At 35.8% G+C, this 20745-nt stretch overlaps 1 protein-coding gene across 1 annotated transcript in view; it reads left to right on the forward strand.

The window, feature by feature from the left end:
• Positions 1-478: 478 nt before the first annotated feature.
• The window catches only part of LOC149563751 (S-adenosyl-L-methionine-dependent methyltransferases superfamily protein), a 44053-nt gene continuing 23786 nt past the window's right edge, over positions 479-20745 (forward strand). Inside the window, exons 1-2 of the mRNA XM_089826880.1 lie at positions 479-856; positions 948-1044. Coding sequence (XP_089683006.1) covers positions 741-856; positions 948-1044 — 213 coding nt within the window. The 5' untranslated portion in view covers positions 479-740. The remainder of the gene's footprint in view (positions 857-947; positions 1045-20745) is intronic.

Genomic DNA, 20745 nt, shown 5'->3' on the forward strand with positions numbered 1-20745 from the left:
GCGGAAAAAATCTTATTACATTAAAGAATTTAACCCCACTTCTAGTGATGATGAAAGGGCCTATATAAGAGCACCCATTAATTGGAAAACAAAAATGCCGATGGCACAACTCAGAACTAGTTCACACTGATTGCGATGTGAAACTGGTAGATGACAAGTTCCAAAGGAAGAGTGGGCAGACAAAACATGTTTATTGTGTAATATGGGAGTAGTAGAGACAGAACAACACTTTGTCAAGGATTGCTTGACATATAGTGACATCAGATCTTGTTATATAGAGATATTGCAGAACAAGGACTTCAACTACTTATTCGAGGAAGATCAAGTGAAAAGAACAGTGGTTCTAATTATCAAACTTCAGAAAAGGAGGGACAAGTTAACCAAAACTCTGCAGCTAGATTAGTTCCGCCCCTGTCTTGTGGGGGTGATCGTGTAGGTCCCATACACTACTTTAGCCTCGTGGACATCATTAAAATCTATCATATCATATCATATTTAACAGCGGAGAGCACATTTAAACGGAGCGATATCGAAGTGAATATACCGTTTAACGCCCTGGACGCGAAGTCCGTCTCACAGGTTGCAGTTGTATTATTGCCGAGGCAGAGTTTCAAACGGAATACCAGTGGATACAAGGAGGTCAACTGCATAGATATTTGATAACAAGATTGAAAGTTGTCATGGTTGTCATGGGCTTAGCCGATCTTCAATGAGACCAGTTTCACATAGAACTTAGGAAGATGGCATCAACGCCAAATACACCCTTGAGAGAGCAGGATAGAAAAGAAGACGAGGAAATCAAGTCTACTGGAAATATCCCATCCAGTGTTCTAGTTTATTTAAATCCTCAATACTGGTAATGCTCTGTTGCTTCCACTTTTATAATCTTTCAGTCCATGCGAATTATTATTCATTTATTGATATTACATTTTGGGCATCCAACTCAGGGACGAACGTTTTGTAGAGGAGGATCATTACGAATGGTTCAAAGATTATTCCCATTTTCGTCATCTTGTTAACTTGCATGTAAAATCGACTGATAGGGTAAGCCCTCATCTTTTTTTCTCTTGGTTTTCATTACTAGATGTCATTCATCATATAAATTAGTCCCTGTGTAAACTATAACGTGTTTGAGTTTGTCTCGTACTTTTTAGTTAGGCGATGCTCTTTGCTTGGCCATTCTACCACTACGCGGGCCGTTGTTTTCATAGTTAGAATGTATGGAGGATATGCTCACTAAAAAGAACGAATGATGTCTTCAATTCTAGACATTTGTTTGTTTTTGAGCTGTGGGGCTAAGGGATCAATGCATTATAGCTCTTCTTGTAAGACAGGCTGTACATTGAACTACAAGTCACATAGAAAAAAAGGAAGTATAATCCATTACCTGACCTTATTCATCTTCTTCTTTCCTTGAAGAGAGGAGTCTCAAAGGAGACTTGAAACATCTGAATTAAAACCTCTACACTATGATATCCAGATAGATGTTGTTATCTGTGACTGTAAAAATATCAAATCTTATAGTCCAGTAGTAACCTCACCTATGCATGCAACATGACCCCTATATCTTCGCTGTACTGGGGGCTGCCTTACCCAATTGGATGTTAAGGTTGGAGCTGTTAATGTTAGAACTCTCAAAAAAATTCAAAGAAAATCGTTAAGTAATGCACCTGCACAATCACAAGAGATTCTTGTTGAATGCATCATACCTTTGTCCAATCATCACTGACTGAACTAGTTGCTAAGTGAACAAGCATGCACAGACATGATTACATAATTGAAAAGATTTGAAAGTGAAAAGAAAACAGCAGATGTAAATGAATAGGCAAGAGAAAACACAAATAAACACAACGTAAAATTTATTGTGGTTCACCACAAACTGTGGCTATGTCCACACTGAGCAGAGTATTGTATTGATTAAGAAAGGTTGATTACAATGATGCAGCAGTAACATATTTATAAATGTTAATGTTTTATAGCTTTTGTTGGATAAAATACACCCACACACATGTATGTTGTGTATATGTATCTGAGTTTTATGGCTGATGACACTTGTTGTTACACCGATTAGGGATCGGATTCTTATCACTGATCTTGCTATGTCTTAACTTCATGCAAACACTCGATAAGTATCAAGCTTGTTGTATTTCTGTTTATAACACCCGATAAGTATCGGGCTTGTTATCCTTAACTAATCAAAGCTTACGATATGAATCATGACCACATAGGGTCATGACTCTACGTGGCCACGTAGAGTCATGCCCCTACAGAGGCATGTCTCTTCTATATGATGTATATGCTCACCGAACTTGGAGACAATGCAATATCAAGTACTAACATATTTGCAGTCCCAAGATCGTTCTTTAACCTGCAGTTTCAAAGTACACATTGTCAGCATTGGCCATTGAAGATTGAATCTGAAGATTAATACATCAGCATTAAGAAAGGTAAGATTGTTATTATCTTTACTAGTATTTCTATCAAAGATCCTGTATGCAATAACTGGTATCAGAGTAGATTTAAGAGATGATTCCGATTAGATTTATTTTACTCAAGTGCCCTCAAATATTCAAAGTTTTGTTTCCCTCAAAATGGTGAGTTTTATAAAAGTGGAGGATAGACTTGATGGTGATTCAAATTATGCAGCATGGAAATTACGAATGAAGTTAACCTTAAAAGATAATGACCTAAAGCAATTCATTGAAAAATTTGACCAACCAAAAGGGAATGACGAATTAATTAAATGGGAAAAAGATAAGACTAAAGCCATGAAATTAATTGTGGATGGTGTTAGGGATCATCTACTCCTACTATCTCCGAATTAGACATAGCACACGAAATGCTTAAAACTCTTGAAGAAATGTTTGAGATAAACAATACAACGAGAATTATAACCTTGAAAGACAATCTCTCCAACATTAAAATGAAAACAGGAGAATCTGTTGCCTCATATTTCATGAGGATAATAGAAGTAAGAAACCAACTCTCCAAAATTGGCCAGATTTATGATGAAAAAGAATTAACAATGATAGCTCGCAATGGTCTGCTATCATCATGGAAATATTTCAGACAAGGGGCATGTGCTCGATCAAATCTTCCTAAACTTGGTCGACTAAAGGATGATTGCACACAAGAGGAGGGCATGTTAATATCTCAAGGTGATATTCCTATTGGAGGTGATATTTAGGCTCTCACAGCCCAAGTTGATAAAAAACAAGAAACCTAAATTCAAAAGGAAAAGAAGACATGTTCATTACTCGAAAATGGAATGCTTTAGATGCGACAACTATGGTCACTTAGCATTCAAATGCCCTGATAGATTGAAACATCAAGCAGCTTTTGCCAAAGTCAGTGATTTTGATACACATCCAAAGAAACGCCCATTCTAAAGAAACTTCAAATATCCTTAACATGTATGAAGTAATGGATTAAGAGGGAGTTCTCTTTATATATTCATTGAAGTGTAAAATAAGCTTGTTAAACTTTCTAAGATGGAGTCTTAGAATATCAAGTTATTGTACTATGCTATTTATGTGTATTTACTTTTAATCATTATTGCTATGTGCCACAACCTTTTTGTTTTGAGAATGTTATTATAGGAAGAGGGAGTTTATAAGCAGCTCTGATGATTGATATTCAGAGGGAGTTGAAAACATCCTTATATATAAAAATGATGGGCCTACCCCTGTGTACATCATGAGGAAGTGACGACTTCCAAACGATGTCACTTGTATTTGGAGAAGTTATTGTAAGGTGACGATCTTACAATAACTTGTATTATGAGATCAAACAAATTGAGTAAATGGTGAATGTCTTGCATCTCAACATTCTGGAAGACCACTACTCAGAGTATTTGGTGAATATCTTTGATATTCTGGGAGGCCAATACTCTTGATATCATATGTGATATCAAACCTTATTTATGAGTAAATGGTGAATATCATATGGTATTCTGGGAGACCATTACTCGTGATGTCAAATGTGATATCACACTTTAATTGATTACTTGGTGAATATCGGATGTCGATATTTTGGGAGGCCAATACTTGTGATATCAAAATGTTGAATATCTTCTAATCAACGATATTCTTATATTGAAGTGATATATGATCATATGTTTATCCTCCCTAGCTAAGAGGGAGTGTTAATGTTTTATAGCTTCTATCGGATAAAATATACATAGATATATATAAGTATCTGAGTTTTATGATTGCCTCCGATTCATATCGGGTTGGCTGATGACACTTGCTATTACACCAATCAAGGATTGGATTCTTATCACTGTTCTTGCTATGTCTTAACTTCATGCAAACACCCGATAAGTATTGGGCTTGTTGTATTGCTATGTATAACACACGATAAGTATCGAGCATGTTATCCGTAACTAATCAAAGCTTATGATATGAATCATGACCACGTAGGGTCATGACGTTGGCCATGTAGAGTCATGCCCCTATGGGGCATGTCTCTTCTATATGATATATATGCTCACCGAACTTGGAGACAATGCAATATCAAGTACTAACATATTTGTAGTCCCAAGATCGTTCTTTAACCTGTAGTTTCAAAGTACACATTCTCAGCATTGGCCATTGAAAATTGAATTTGAAGATTTATACATCAGCATTAAGAAAGGTAAGACTGTTATTATCTTTACCAGTATTTCTATCAGAGATCCTGTGTGCAATAACAATAGATATCAATTACATATTCATATTTAAGAGTCTTCGAAAATGAAGAGTCACACAATTGGAGGGAAATCAATTGTGACTGTTGGCCTTCACATTAACAATCGCCCACTTGAAGGTCAACCATTGCTGAATTGATCATCCAATATCTTGCTTAATAGCTGCTTTACCTTTTCTTCACAAGTCCAAGAGAAGTCCTAGTACATTCAAACTTCTCTTTGGCTACAACATTTGTGAAGATATCTGTCGGATTGATCTTTGTGTCAATCTTTACAGCTTCCAACTTGCCTTCTTCAACTACATGACAGACAAAGTGAGCATGCACGCCAACGTGCTTAGAGCGATGTTGTGATGAATAATTATGAGCCATAAAGAGGGCGCTGTGATTATCACAAAATAAGGTATAGTTGCTTTGCCGAAACTTCAAATCACCAAGCAATCGCTGAAGCCAAATCATTTCCCTTGCACCTTCAGGAAAGAGCTAAATATTTAGCCTCAGCTAAAGAAAGAGCAGAGCAATAGTTTTATGTGTGTCCCTTAGGCTTATGGCCTCGTGGAAGTCATTAAAAATCTTTCATTCATTCATTCATTGTTGCAACCTTGAAGCCCAACTAATAGCAGTCCAACAAACATGAAGGTATAACCAGTGGTAGACCTTCGTTTAGTCCAGCAAGCATGAAGGTATAACCAGTGGTAGACCTTCGTTTATCTAAATCTCCAACAAGATCTGAATTAGTGAAGCCTTGCAGCTGAACTTTATTACCTCCAAAACATAACACATAATCTGAAGTGCCTTTTAGATATCTTAGTATCCATTTAACTGCTTCCCAATGAGCCTTTCTGGGATTGCTCATGAATCTGCTCACAACTCCACCACATGAGAAATGTTAGGGTGAGTAGAAACTATGGCATACATAATGCTACCAACTGCAGATTTATAAGAAATTTTATCCATGATTTCCTTTTCTTCTTGTGTTTTTGGGCACAATTAAGAACTTAAACGAAAATGACCAGCAAGTGGAATAGGAGCAACTTTTGCATCAGCCATGCCAAACCTTTCGACAACTTCATCAATATATTGCTTTTGAGACTATGTGATTTCCCTCCTTTTTCTATCTCTTGTGATTGTTATGCCAATAATCTTCTTAGCTGCTCCTAAGTCTTTCATTGCAAACTTTCTTGCCAATTTCTCCTATAATTCACGAACTATTCTTTTACTTGTACTAGCTACCAACGTGTCATCAACATAAAGGAGAAGAATGACAAACTCACCATTAGGAAGTTTCTTGAAGTAGACCACGGATCCGATTCACACCTTGTGAATTTTTGTTCAGCCATGAAGCGATCAAATTTTATATACCATTGTCTTGGGGCTTGCTTGAGCCCATATAAGCTCCGATTTAGTTTGCAATCAAGATGCTCTTATCCATTCTTGATGAACCCTTGAGGCTACTCCATATAGAACTCCTCTTCTACATCACCGTGTAGGAATGCGGTCTTGACATCAAGCTGCTCCAACTCAAGATCCCATACAACTGCTAATCTCAAAACTGTTTGGATAGTTGTCATCTTGACAACCGGTGAGAAGGTTTCATTGACGTATATCCCCTTTTCTTAATCAAATCCCTTTACCACTAACCTGGCCTTGAAGTGTTTTCTGCCTTCCTCTTCTTCTTTCAACCGGTATACCCACTTGTTCTTGAGTGGTCTTCAATTTGGTGGAAGAGTAACCAAATCCCAAGTTTGGTTCTTGATTAAAGAATCCATTTCTTCGTGCATTGCAACTTTTTGCATCTTTGAGTGTAGCTTTATAAGTTGTTGGTTTTGAGAATTTGTAAACTAATATTGATGGTTCTGCTTCTTCAACAAAGAGAAGCTCATAATCTGAATATTTAGCTGGCATCCATCTTTCCCTAGTAGATCTTCTAAATTAAGGCTCTACATTCTTAGCAAGATCATTGTTCTGTCTATGTAGTCCTTTGTGAAAATTTGTGCAATGTTCTCCATGAGTGTATTCTTAATAAACTGCACATGGGAGCTTCCTTTCCATGTTGAAGCCTTGTTACAGACATTACCATTTGTAAAATTTGACTTGGAATGCAGACCAATATCACTGGCTTCTTGAGCCTCACCGCAGCTCCTTACATAGTTCAAATTCGGGAATTCGTGAGGCAATTCCATTGCAGGGGGAGCATTTCTTGCTCATGGGTATGTGTGCCAGCTCTGTTATTGTGTGAATCTATTATGAGACAATTGCCTTCGTTCTTGTTATCACAAACCAAAGGATTGTGCGGTATTGGAAGAGAAGAAGAAATCATTGGATGAGAATTCCTTCCCCGTTGGTCAAATGAGGGTCCACATGTGTGAGCTGCTCATCGTGGCTGCTAGTGGCATGTGAAGAGCCTCCCCTATTCTTGCAATACCAAGCAATCTCTGATGTCACCATGTTCCTTTTTGGTTAGAGTTTTAGCTGAATGTATCATGCAAGCACCATCACACTGGGTGATGTGATTATAGATTCCATAGGCAGCTTGGTCAAAGTCATCAAGTTTGCCAATGTCATACTCATGGCATCCGCTATTGAGTTCACTATTGTCTATGCGATCCATTGTGCCTTGTTCCTATGCAATCACCTTGACACTAAACATGTTCTATTTCTCTATGAATGTCGAACCTAGAGCCAACTGATCTTATATTGCCTATAATTGGAGTGACTTTCCTAGAATCTGCCTCACTTATATTTGTAATTGTTGATTGGTGGTTGATCGATCAACATGGAAAAGGGGGTCTCTGTCGATATTTTTTGGACTGTACTTTCTTGTGGGTAACAGAGGACCCATTTGGCATGAATTCCATTCATTTGAGTTATCGCTATCTTGTGTTTGGAGAAGCGGATCATTATTTGGAGGGCTTCTCGTTATGGCAATCATTGGCCAAGGTTCTTGATGTTGAATTTTGTGACAGCAGGGGCGTAGGAGATAGAATAGACATGGAAATTTGGTGTGGGATTGCCTTGTGATGAGATGGGGAAAATTTTATTGCCATTGTTGACAATGTCTAGCAGAGGGACATATTCTCTGACAGTAGTCTCTTCTTGTAAATGTGGAAATGTTTTCTCATTAAAGACTACATCTTTGTTGCGAATAATTTTCTTATCAGTTAAATTCCACAATCTGAAGCCAAACTGTTCTTCTCCATAACCAAGAAATATGCAAGGCTGAGATTTTGGATTTAGCTTGCTTCTCTTCTCCTTAGGAACATGTACAAATGCCTAACAACCAAAGACCTGAAGATGTGAGTAAGAACTCTTCTTCCTTGCCATTCCTCTTCCAGAATTCCAAAGTTCAACCTTGATGAAGGACTTCGATTGATTAAATATACCGCTGTATTACATGCTTCAGCCCAAACTTGCATTTGAAAGCTTACACCGAGCTTTCTCAAGTATAGTTCTAACTGCCCCATTTTCTTGAGGGGTGTAGGGAACAACTTTCACCCTTCAAGTACCATTATCTGCACAATAGTTATCAAACTCCAGCAAACAAAATTCACCTCCATTATCCGTTTTCAGACATTTAATTTTGTGACCACATTGGTTTTCAACAAGTGCTTTGAAAACTGTGAATTTAGAAAACACTTCATATTTGCTAGTCATCATATATATACAAACTATCCTAGTACAATGATCAAGAAAGTAACAAATGTTTTGCACCTCCTGATGAACTTACCTCGGTAGAACCAAAGACATCCGAGTGCACAAGTTCCAATGGTCTAGTCTTCAGGTCATGTCCATCTTTCAAGAAGCTGACCCACTTTTGCTTGCCATAGATACAATGTTCACAAAACTCCAAATTTTCTGATTGGAGACCTGGTAGTTGATCCCTTTTAAGCATTACTTCAAGTCCTTTCTTACTCATGTGGCCTAGCCTTTGGTGTCAAAGTGCCGCATCATTACCCACAACTTTCATAGCAGCGCCTACTTCAGTAGGTCTTTCAAAGAGATATAAACTACCAACTTTATTGTCCTTGGCAATGATCATGAAACCTTTAGTTACTTTCCAAGAATCCAAATGAAAAAATGGTTGATATCCTTGTGCAAAAAGATGACTAACAGAAATAAGATTTCGCCTTAATTTGGGAACATGGGGAACATCCTTTAGCACCCATTGGCCTCCTCCTTCTAGTGGCAACATAATATCACCTTTACCAACTATCTCACAAAACTTATTGTCTCCTAGAAATACTTCTCCAAATTGTCCTTCATGATAGTTTGTAAAACAATCTGTCCAAGAAGTGGCATGAAAGGAGGCTTCGGAATCTATCACCCAAGAATCTGATTTTGTGTCACTTGTTGAATGAATTAGAATACTTTCATCCTTTTCATAGGCTTTATTTGCTTCAATATTGCACACCTTATCTTGTGCCTTCTCGTAAGCTCGACAATTTCGCTTTGAGTGGCCAGGCTTACCACAAAACCAACGCTCTCCATTTCTGCCCCTTGACCTTGATCTATTGGGTGATTTAGATTTCCTCCGATTGTAATTGTTTCCTCTATGATGAGTTCTTCCCCTTGTCTCAGTGTTGGCCATGGTAAGAGCGCCATTGGAAGAAGTCTCTTGATTTCTTCTTCTCATATCTTTACTCAAAAGAGTGGACGCTATATCATCATAAACAAGTTTGCCTTTGGCTGAAACTGAATTGCTAATGGCTGTAACAATTCCATCCCAGCTGCTAGGAAGCAAACATAATAAGAGAACAACTTTGTTCTCATCGTCTTGTGTCATACCCACCAAATTCGCTTGGCTGATAAGAGTGTTGAACTCGTTGAGGTGATTGGGAATAATTCCACCTTCCTTCATCTTGAGTTTATACAACTTCTTCATGATGAAGACTTTGTTTGCAGCCGATGCCTTTGCATTCATGCCTGCAAGCTTATCCTGTACATCTTTGGTGGTATTCTCATGTATGACATTAAAGAGAACGTTATTTGCAAGCATCAAGAAAAATTGATGCTTTTGCTTTCTTGTCTAAAATCTCCCAATTTTCATCTGTCATAGACGCTGGTTTCTTTGCCTTTCGTTCCAGCCTGAGAGAAAGATCTTGTTTAATTAACAACGACTCCATCTGCACCTTCCAAAGACTGCAATTTTGCCCTGCAATTTTCTCTACTTTCGCATCCTCCATCTTGTTGAAAGTAGCTTCATTAGAAGTGCAGTTCATATTATATTAAATATATGTATCGGAAAAACTGTCATATATATATATATATATATATATATATATATATATATATATAATTTCTGATATATATAGATACACACACACAGAGACACAGACACACACATACTTATGATATAACATGCAATTTTAATCACCAATATTAAATGAGGATCTGAGATTATCATTATCGGGCACGTTGACTAATCTGAAGTTATCATGCACCATTCATATCATTCTGGGCATCGTCGGCATTAACTCTTAAGTGTGGCATGGGTTGTGTCCACGTAGGGACATGACCCTACGTGGCTACAAGCCACGTAGAGTCATGTCTCTACGTAGACATGACCCTACCCAAGATATAAGTCAAGAATTGCTGAGGTGAGAAAAGGCACCAAATGCAATAACGTGCATAGTATCATCTACAGCAGTTATATACCTGCCATACTTAACAGTAATATGGAACATCTGCTGCTAACATCAGCAGTATAAAGTCTGATTTATATATTTCATAATTATTCAGAGAATATAGTTTTCTATCAGATTATATCTGAACATTTGTATACCTCTATCAGAGATCCAAATACATTTACATGGTATTAAAGCCTAACTGATAGAGTATCACAGTCAGTCACATTCAGATTTATATCTAGTAAATCATTTTCAATCTGAAACTATGGTGAATCATGTAAGATTAGAAGACAGACTTGAAGGGGCCTCCAACTTTGCATCATGGAAAATACAAGTAATAATCATTCTTTGAGAAATGGAATTAGAAGGATACACAGAGGAAGATAAGTCTATGCCTGAGAATGATCCGGACAAAACATCCTGTAAAAGACATAATAATAAAGCTATGAAGATCATTATAGATTCCGTCAAAGATCATATACTGCCATCAATATCAAGCCTAAAAATAGCACATGAGATGTTCACCACTATTAAGAATACATTTGAAATTAATAACAGCAGCATACTGCTAATCTTGAAGCAACAACTACTATACATCAAAATGAATAATGGAGAGTCTATTATGTCATATTTTTTAAGAATTACAGAATTGAAAGATCAACTTGCTATCATTGGAATTCGAGTAGACAATAAAGAGTTGCTCTAAAAGGTTTACCTTTATCTTGGGAAACCTTTATTCGTGGATTAAGTGCTCGACCTGAACTACCAAATTTTGAGCAACTCAAAAATGAATGCAGTCAAAAGGAGTCGAGACTAATCTCAAGAGGAATCAGCCCACATCAAGAGGGGGAAATTCTAGCACTTCAAACTAATGCAAACAATAAAGGAAAGAAAGGTAAATTCAAATGAAAAAGAAAGGAATTTAGCAAAACAACAATGAATTTAACAAAACATACAAGAAAAGAGATTGGTCTAAAGTACAATGCTTCAAATGTGACAAATGTGGTCAGACTCATAAAGTCTGTTCGGAACGGAAGAAAATTCAAGCAGCCCTAGCAAAAGTTAAGGATGAAAAAGATGAAAATTTAGCGTTCTTTTTAGCCCTCTCAAGTGAACTGAACTCCAACAAAACTACATGGATTATAAACAGTGGAGCATCTCGTCATATAACAGGTTTTAAAAACAAATTCGAAATCTTTAAAGAATACTCCTCTGAAGAAGTAAATATTGGGGATAATTCTACATATCTGGTAAAAGGGATTGGATCATGTTCAATACAACTAAAATCATGAATCACTCTTCAACTAAAGAATGTATTGTTTGTACTTGGCATAAAAAGAAACTTGGTCTCAATCTCTGGCCTCGTAGATTAAGGGTATCGAATCACATTTCAAGAGGATAAAGTACTATTCTGGCCCAAGAACTCCAACATTAAGACTGCAATAACCATTGGCTTCAAAGAAGGAAGCCTGTACAAACTTTGTAACTTTCAAAATCTAGCTCTAAATCATTTTCCGTGCCTTACCATTCATAGGAAAAATAGTAATCGAGTTACCTAGTTTAAAACCTGATCATTCCGGAACTTGCAAAGGATGTGCATTAGGTAAAAATACAAAAGGGTCCTTTCCCAAAAGTGAACATAAATCCAAAGTTGTACTTGAACTTATTCACATTGACCTGTGTGGTCCAATGTCAGTACCTTCTCTAAACGGATGTTTGTACCATTTAATTTTTATAGATGACTTCTCTAGGAAAACATGGATTTACTTCCTTAAACTTAAGGAATCAAATGAAGTGCTATCCAAATTCAAAGAGTTTAAAGCCCTAGTTGAAAATCAATTTGGAAAGAAAATCAAAATTTTAAGATCCAACAATGGAGGTGAATATATTTTGGAAAACTTTAAAAAGTTCTACATCTCAGTTGGGATTAAGAGGGAATCTTCTGTACTATGTATTTCAAAATAGTTAATGGTGATATGATTATCCTTGTATTATATGTTGATGACTTACTAATAATAAGCGAATAACATCTTATTGCAAAATGCAAATAAGATTTGGTAGCTGAATTCGACATGAAAGATCTAGGACTTCTTCACTACTTCCTAGGCCTAGAAGTATGGCAAAAGAAGAACTACATCTTTCTAAATCAAGGAAAATACACAGTTGACATTTTGAGAAAGTTTGGGATGATGGACTGCAAACCCTTAGGTATTCCTATGGAAACAAATCTACACAAACTGAAGAATGATGGATTCGAATCAGAACCCACTAATCCTACTTACTATCAGCAAATTATTGGATCACTGATGTACTTGGTGAACACCCGTCCTGATATTTGTTACACAACTAATGCCTTAAGTCAAATCATGTGTGAGCCAAAGAAGATCCATCTCATGGCAGCCAAACACATCTTACAATTCTTACATGGTACTATTGAACTAGGTCTCAAGTATGATCAAGTTGAGATTAATCTTCATGGATATTCTGATTCTGATTGGGCCAACAACTCTACTAATTGTAAAAGTACTACAGGATGTTGTTTCAGTCTTGGTTCAGCAATGATCTCTTGGTTTAGCAGAAAACAATCATTAGTCGCCTTAAGTTTCACTGAGGTAGAATACATAGCCTCTTCCATGGGAGCTAGAGATACAGCGTGGTTAAGAAAATTGCTAGTTGGATTGTTCGGGAAACCCTTGAAACCAATGGTTATGCATTGCTACAATCAAAGCTGTATCAAGTTGTCTGTGAATCCAGTTTTCCACAATCAATCAAATCATAATGAAATCCCTTATCATTATGTCAGAGATATGGTAGATCGAGATGTACTCAAGCTAGAATACGTAAGCACAAATGAACAAACAACTGATATGCTCTCTAAACCTCTTTTGAAACTTAAATTAAAGTATTTCAGAGGTAAACTTGGGATGGTTCAACTATAATAACTACTGAAATCAAATTTCAGTTCTTCTAATATATATGTATATTCATATTAATTATTGATGAAAATGTTACTATCTTATAGTTGCATGTGGTATGTCATGAAAGGCGGTGATCTTTCATTGAGATATGTAAACAAAAGGTAACCATTATAAGGTGATGATCTTATAAATGGTAGACCTGTTATCACGACAGATTTAAAGTGTTGTTCCAGACTGCCGGAAGTCATGATAATGAACGTATTATGATCAGACTTCATTAAGTTGTTGTCCTGGAGTGCCGGAGATCATAATACTTGTCATGATAGAGTTGATGACATTGTGATTTTTGTTATCTGATAGACTATTTTAATTTGCTGTCGTGGAGTGCGGGAAATCAGATAACTTACTCACTTGATAGGTATCAATGAAGTTGATACTAGTATGAGAAACTTTGACGTCTCGCTTCTCCCTTGCTAAGAGGGAGTGTTGAAAGTAGCTTCAGTAGAAGTGAAGTTCATATTACATTAAATATATGTATTGGAAAAACTCTCATATATATATATATATATATATATATATATATATAGACACACACACACACATGTTCATACATATATTTAATCTTCAGATTATATCTCTGATGTATATATATATATATATATATATATATATATATATATATATATATATATATATATATATATATATATATAGACACACACACACACATGTTCATACATATATTTAATCTTCAGATTATATCTCTGATGTATAAACATGTGTGTGTGTGTGTCTATATATATATATATATATATATATATATATATATATATAACATGCAATTATAATCACTGATATTAAATGAGGATCTGAAATTATCATTATCGGGCACCTTGACTAATCTGAAGTTATTGTGCACCATTCATATTAGGGCACCTTGACTAATCTGAAGTTATTGTGCACCATTCATATTATTCTGGGCATCGTCGGCATTAACTCTTAAGTGTGGCACGGGTTGTGTCCACGTAGGGACATGACCCTACCCAAGATATAAGTCAAGAATTGCTGAGGTGAGAAAAGGCACCAAAAACAATAATGTGCATAGTATCATCTACGGCAGTTATATACCTGCCATACTTGACAATAAGGAACATCTGCTGCTAACATCAGCAGTATAAATTCTGATTTATATATATCATAATTATTCAGAGAATATAGTCTTCAATCAGATTATATCTGAACATTTGTATACCTCTATCAGAGATCCGAATACATTTACACATCTTTCCGGAAATTCAACACCGATTTCCAATTTAGCACAGCCTGTGCTCTGACACCAATTGAAAGGATTTGAAAGTGAAAAGAAAACAGCAGATGTAAACGAATAGACAAGAGAAACCACAAATAAACACAACACAAAATTTATTGTGGTTCACCACAAATTGTGGCTACGTACACACTGAGCAAAGTATCGTATTGATTAAAAAAGGTTGATTACAATGATGGAGAAGCAACATATTTATAGATATCAATTACATAACCATATTGAAGAGTCTTCGAAAATGAAGAGTCACACAATTGGAGGGAAACCAATTGTGACTGTTGGCCTTCACATTAACAATAATTAGGCTATCAGGTCCCTAAAGGTTGTTTTCCTCTTCTCTCTATTAGTTGAATAAGATCTGACTCCATGGATTAGATAATTGAGTGCCTAAAGTTCTCTGTCCTCCCATCCCTATCAGTCCAGGACTTCACCTGGCCACGTCTCATATATAAAGTTAACTACAATTCTTTTTGGATATATTTTTCATTTCTTTCTCACTAGTGAGACTTACTGCATCGGGCATTGTTCTATAACTGTGGTTTGTATAAACCAAATTTTCCTGTTTGAGGATACTTGGGAATTAAATTTAATTTTCTGTAATGAATTCTCTTTGATTGCCAACTTTAACTCATTGCTTTACTTGAAGAGCTACATTAGAACTGTTGCAGCTTTTGATATTTAATGTTGGTATCTGTTGGTCTTTTGTAGAGATCACAGTGGGACTCTTGGGAGGCTCTTCTGAAAATCTTATTTTCTGATAATCATATAGTTTGAGTTAGTAGTTATTAAAGTCTGTCAAAGATCCTCTTTCAGGTTATGTGTGAAGTTAGGATATGCCTCTGTAATTATTAATTATCTCCTTCAACCTCAAACATTAGTCCATCACAGATTTTTGGGTGGTGTGTCCTAAGATTCGATAAACCCTAATGTTGTCAAGAGTAGTGTGATGAGCTGTTGCCATCAGTATTTAAGTCTATTTTGTTTATATATCTCACTCCTCTCTCACACACATTTATTTATTTCCTACATTTGACTTCATAAGTGTAAACTTATTTGGAATTTCAAATCACTCTAGTCTAAAGAGACATTTTGAGCATGTATTTATCAATTGCTTTGCAAAGGTTATAATTTCAAGCATTTAATGGTGAATGAATCTTGTAATACCATTCCGTACTTTATAGGTCAATGCCTTTGTTTGTTCGTAGGCCAATAAATCTCAAATTTCTCTAAAGAGACATATTTAGCTTGTAATTATGAATGACAGTTGCTATTTTCTCTACAAAATGTCTAAGACATCATAGCATACATAATTGCTATTTCCTGAACTAAGGTGCTAATAATTCTTCTGAGTAAAAATCTGGTATATAGTTATCATAACCTAAGTTACCGATGCTGGTTCTGATGCTGATGTGGATGCGGGGTGCTGATGCGTGATTTTTTTTTTTTGGGATTTTGGATGCGTTTGGGTGCGTCCATATATATATATTATATATATTTAGAATTGACAGTTTGCTGCTCGTTAAGGTCAGACAATTAATTACAGATTTATCTCTATGTTTAGCCCTGCGAATCAGTACTGCCATCATCTATTAAATAGATGGAGGTTGCTTCAGAATTCTTATACATAGCTATTTTGTTATGAATAACCTTCCGTCGATCGAAAGAAACATTATAGATATTTTTATACAGATGCTCTCCTGATGCGCTGCTCTTGGACGCATCCTATGTGCATCCATAGGCGCTGGAAGAGCTTCCTGTGCGCATCTGTGCAGCACTGAAACACATCCGCGCATCCTTAAGCATCCGCACCAGCATCCAAGGAATTCCTGAACACATCGGTAACTAAGATCATAACAAGCATCTAATGGTAATAATATTAAGTACATTTTTTCTATTAGTTATTGCTGAAAGAATGAATTCTGTAATAAACCTTTGCCCTTTATATCTCAATGGTGTTGTTTGGTCCATTTGTAGTTAAGTAATTTTCTGATTACTCCACATTTTGACTATACAGCACAAAGGGTGTCACATTTTTTAATATGGTAGTAATGTCACTATCTGAATAAAGATTGGAAAGGAAGTTATAGTAGGTTCTATACAAAAATAGTTTATTAAATTATTTAACTCTTGAAGCTCTCATAGTGTGCATGTTTGTGATAGTTTTCCTTCTGGATAATTTTTTATTGTTATTAGCCCCAACATTTTCAGTTCCTCTTTGGACTCTTCTTCACGGAAAACCTGTAATACTGAATGCAGAAGAGAAATTAATGCGAAAATCCCTTTGACATTTTGGCTTTACTGCTGACAAATTTAGTACCATAAACTCCAAAGACTTTGCAAAACATTGTAAGCTCCTTATTTGCTGCCTTGCTCCCAATGGAGCAGTGTACTCGAATGAATTTCATGTTTTCAAATGGAAATGCAAGAAAACCAGCACCACATGATTCTTTTTCTAATGAAAGTTCGCACTGAGGGCAATAGGAAATGCAAAATGTGGGTATTGGGATCGATATCCTCTACACTGTCACCCTATCCTCATCTTGATGTGGATGAATTCTCTAGGGAATTGAGGATAGGGGATTTATCCTTGTGGAATAGGGATGCTAAGCTTTATGGTTTGCTATAATTGAATAGCGACCTCTTTCATACAACTCATCCTATGGTTTTGTTAGAATGTGAGGTTGATGATATATTTGCTATTGTCATTAATGGTTGTCATTGATGTCAACATTATCAATACATAGAGGAGATTCATTTATGATTATTTTACTGTATCAGTTAATGTGTACTGATAGCCTTGGTGTATCAGTAAGTGTTCTCACCAAAGGATGTGTTTTAAATATTTATCCTTATCTGTTTTGGTGTTGGAGCTATTTAGTGTGCAACATATGGTGGATCGATTATTTCGGTTTGATCCTACTTGGAGCGTGTTCATTTATGATTTGATCCCAACAATTACTGCGTAATACATTGTTCATATCTGTTGGAATTGAAAGTCTCAGAGATGGTGTTGTGTGTTGCAATGCACGAGGCATGTTGTATGGAGCAAGGTGGTCCACATTCCATTCCTTTACCACCGAGGCAGTGTTGCAATGCGACCTATTTCAAATCAATTAAGGGCGACATGGTCGTGGGCATCAAGCAGTATAAGAAGAGCGATGATTTCAATTGTTTGCAAGGAGATGCATTATGCTTGTATGCGAGTAATATGCACAGTGAGTGTGAATCTGTCAAGGCAGAATCTGTGTATTAAAGTTGATGCAATCGATAGCAGATTGTAATATCTTTTCTATATAATAGAGTGTTGGTGACAGTGAGTGTAGTGGTGGATTTAATTCTCATTTCTTATATTTTGGATGTAAATCTGATTGTTTTGGCTGTGGGTCTATCCATATTGGCATTGAGCCATATTTGTATCTTTGGCTAGTTAGCTCAATCGACAGTGAGCCTATCCATATTAGCACTAAGCCATATTTGTTTCGCTGGGTAGTTAACTCAATCGACAATGACCAACTGGTAGTGAGCCAAACAACAATGAGCAAAATCAAAAGTGAGCTATTTACAAAAGTCACCTTAGCTAGTGATCTTTTCATGAGAATTAGTGTCTGCGTGGTTTCCCCTAGTTTAGGTTTCCATGTAAATTCTGGTGGTCTTTGTGTCCGTGTTTCTGTGCTTTAATGTTTACATCTGCTGTGAATGGTTGCTATGTTTAGCAAGAGATCAAAAGTTGATATTGATATTTTTGAAGCAGATGTCACATTCAGAGAGATGAAGACAATCTAGGCAAGTTTGACAACAAAGATGATGAAAGAATATTTTTGTGATATTTCGCCAAGAGCAAAGTGTACTGGTGTTACAACAAGAGGCTGAACAAGATAGGTGAAAGTGCTAATGTGAGGGTTGATGAAAATTTTCAGACGACACTTGAGAAACACTTTTGAGTGTGAATCTGATACGAAGGAGAAAGAAAAGGAGGACAAGACAGAAGAAGAAACAAGGCAGACTTCAACATCTACAACTAAGATGCCAAGGAATGTTTAGAGAAATCATTTTGAGAATCAGATTATTGGAGACAAAAATAGAGGAGTTGTTACTAGAAGTAGAGCAACACAAGAATAAGTTTTGTTGTGTTTACTTCTTGAAATAGAGCCTAAACTACCAAGCAGCATGTAATGATCAAAACTGGGTTAGAGAAATAAAGGAAGAATTAGATCAGATTGAAAATAATTAGACTTGGGAGCTTGTATCCAGATTGTCAGACAAGAATGTGATTAGTACGAAATGGGTTTACTGAAACAAACTAGATGAGAATGGAAAGGTGATAAGGAATACGGCAAGATTGGTTTGCAAAGGTTACGCTCAGATCTAAGTTACTGGTACTTCTGAATTTTTTTTCAAATGCTGATATGGTACATATCAAAATCGGATACGTTGAAAATCACTGTGGAATCGGATAGGGTTCGATTTTTCAAACCTGGAAATGTATGTGATTTTTGCAATAGGTATCCAAATGATTTTATGCTGACTTAGCGATTTTATTTCGAATTTGAATGTTGACGTGGCGGAATCTCTCAAGGCTCTCATTTCTTTCCACCACAAACACAAACCCTCCCAATCGGAAACAGAAATGCCTGCAGACCACAGTTTCAAATCCACTGCAAGTGCAGACATTCGTCTTCAGATAAACCTGTGCCTAAAGCAGCAACCTGTGAGACCCAGTTGCGTTGATGGAGGAACCTGCGGCCATCGGCTATGATTGAATTTTTTATTAAAGTTTTAAAATGCTAATGTTACGAGGATATTTCGTATGGTTTACATTTTAAAAAATTTAATAAGTATTAAACTAAAATGTAATTAGTAAATAGATGTTACCGGAATAATATTTAGGATGATACTTAAACTTTAAAATAATATTAAACTTTGAATAGTAAAAACATGATTAAAATTTAGGATAATAGTTAAACTTTAAAAAATATATAGAATAGTATTATTGAACTTTAAAATTATAATAATTATAGCATTGAGTTTTAAAATAATAATTTTTTATTAGAGTGATAATAGTATTAAATTCAAAAATAATAGATATATTTATAATAGTAGTGTATACAATGTTATAAGTTCTTAAAGTTTCTTAAACATTTAAAGTCTAACTTGTAAGTTTTTTAATATATTTATGGTAATTCTAATTTTTGTTTAATATATTGTTATCTTTATCCTAAATTTAATTTCTCTTTCTATTTTTCAGGCTATATACATGCATACATATATATTATTGAATTACATATGTTTTTTTGTATGGATGTACCTAGACGTACCCAAAGCCCCCTCCCAATAAATTGGTGTACCCATGTACCGTACCCACGTATCCGTACCTGTACCAGCAACTTAGACTCAGATTGAATGAATTGTTTTTTATGAGACTTATGGCCCTGTTTCCCGGATGAAAGCAATTAGGATATTTTTGGCATATGCAACATTTAATGATTTCAAGGTCTATTGGATGGATGTCAAGTCAGCAATAATGAATGGAGAGTTGAAGGAGAAAGTTTACATTGAACAACAGGAAGGTTTCAGATTAGAAAATGATTCAGATGTTGTGTGCAGATTGAAGAAGGGATTGTATGGATTCAAGTAGACGCTCAGGGCGTAGTATGTCAAATTGGATAAGTACATCGTTGCATTAAATTTCAAGGAAGGATTGACAAACAACAATTAGTAGTACAAGATATATTTAGATCAGATCCGGATTGCTGTGGTTTGTTGATGACATAATTTTTGGAGGAAAAGATGATTTATGTAGGAGATTCACAGAAGAAATTTGAGATGTCAATAATTGTTGATCTGAGTTTCTTTCTTTTATTGCAAGTTAATTAGAATAGTAAAGACATTTTCATGTCTTAGTCCAAGTATGTGAAAGAATTGTTGAATAAATTTTGGTTTAGAGAACTCAAAACTGTTATGTGCACCTATTTGTTGGCATAACTGATGCAAATTGTGTTGAAGATCTATGTGTTGAATTAGAGTGCGTGGTTGGTATCGGAACCTTAGAGATGTCTCTAGATGTATGTATGATTTCATGTACTGCACACAAGTATGGAGAAAGTTATGATAGATTGAAGTGTGACAATATAACTAGGTTGAACCGTTAGTGATTGACAGTGAATGATTTGATTGGTCTATCAAATCTAAG

Source organism: Cupressus sempervirens, chromosome 4, assembly GCF_028749045.1.
Source record: "Cupressus sempervirens isolate cs-2001-9-10 chromosome 4, ASM2874904v1, whole genome shotgun sequence".
NCBI lineage: Eukaryota > Viridiplantae > Streptophyta > Pinopsida > Cupressales > Cupressaceae > Cupressus > Cupressus sempervirens.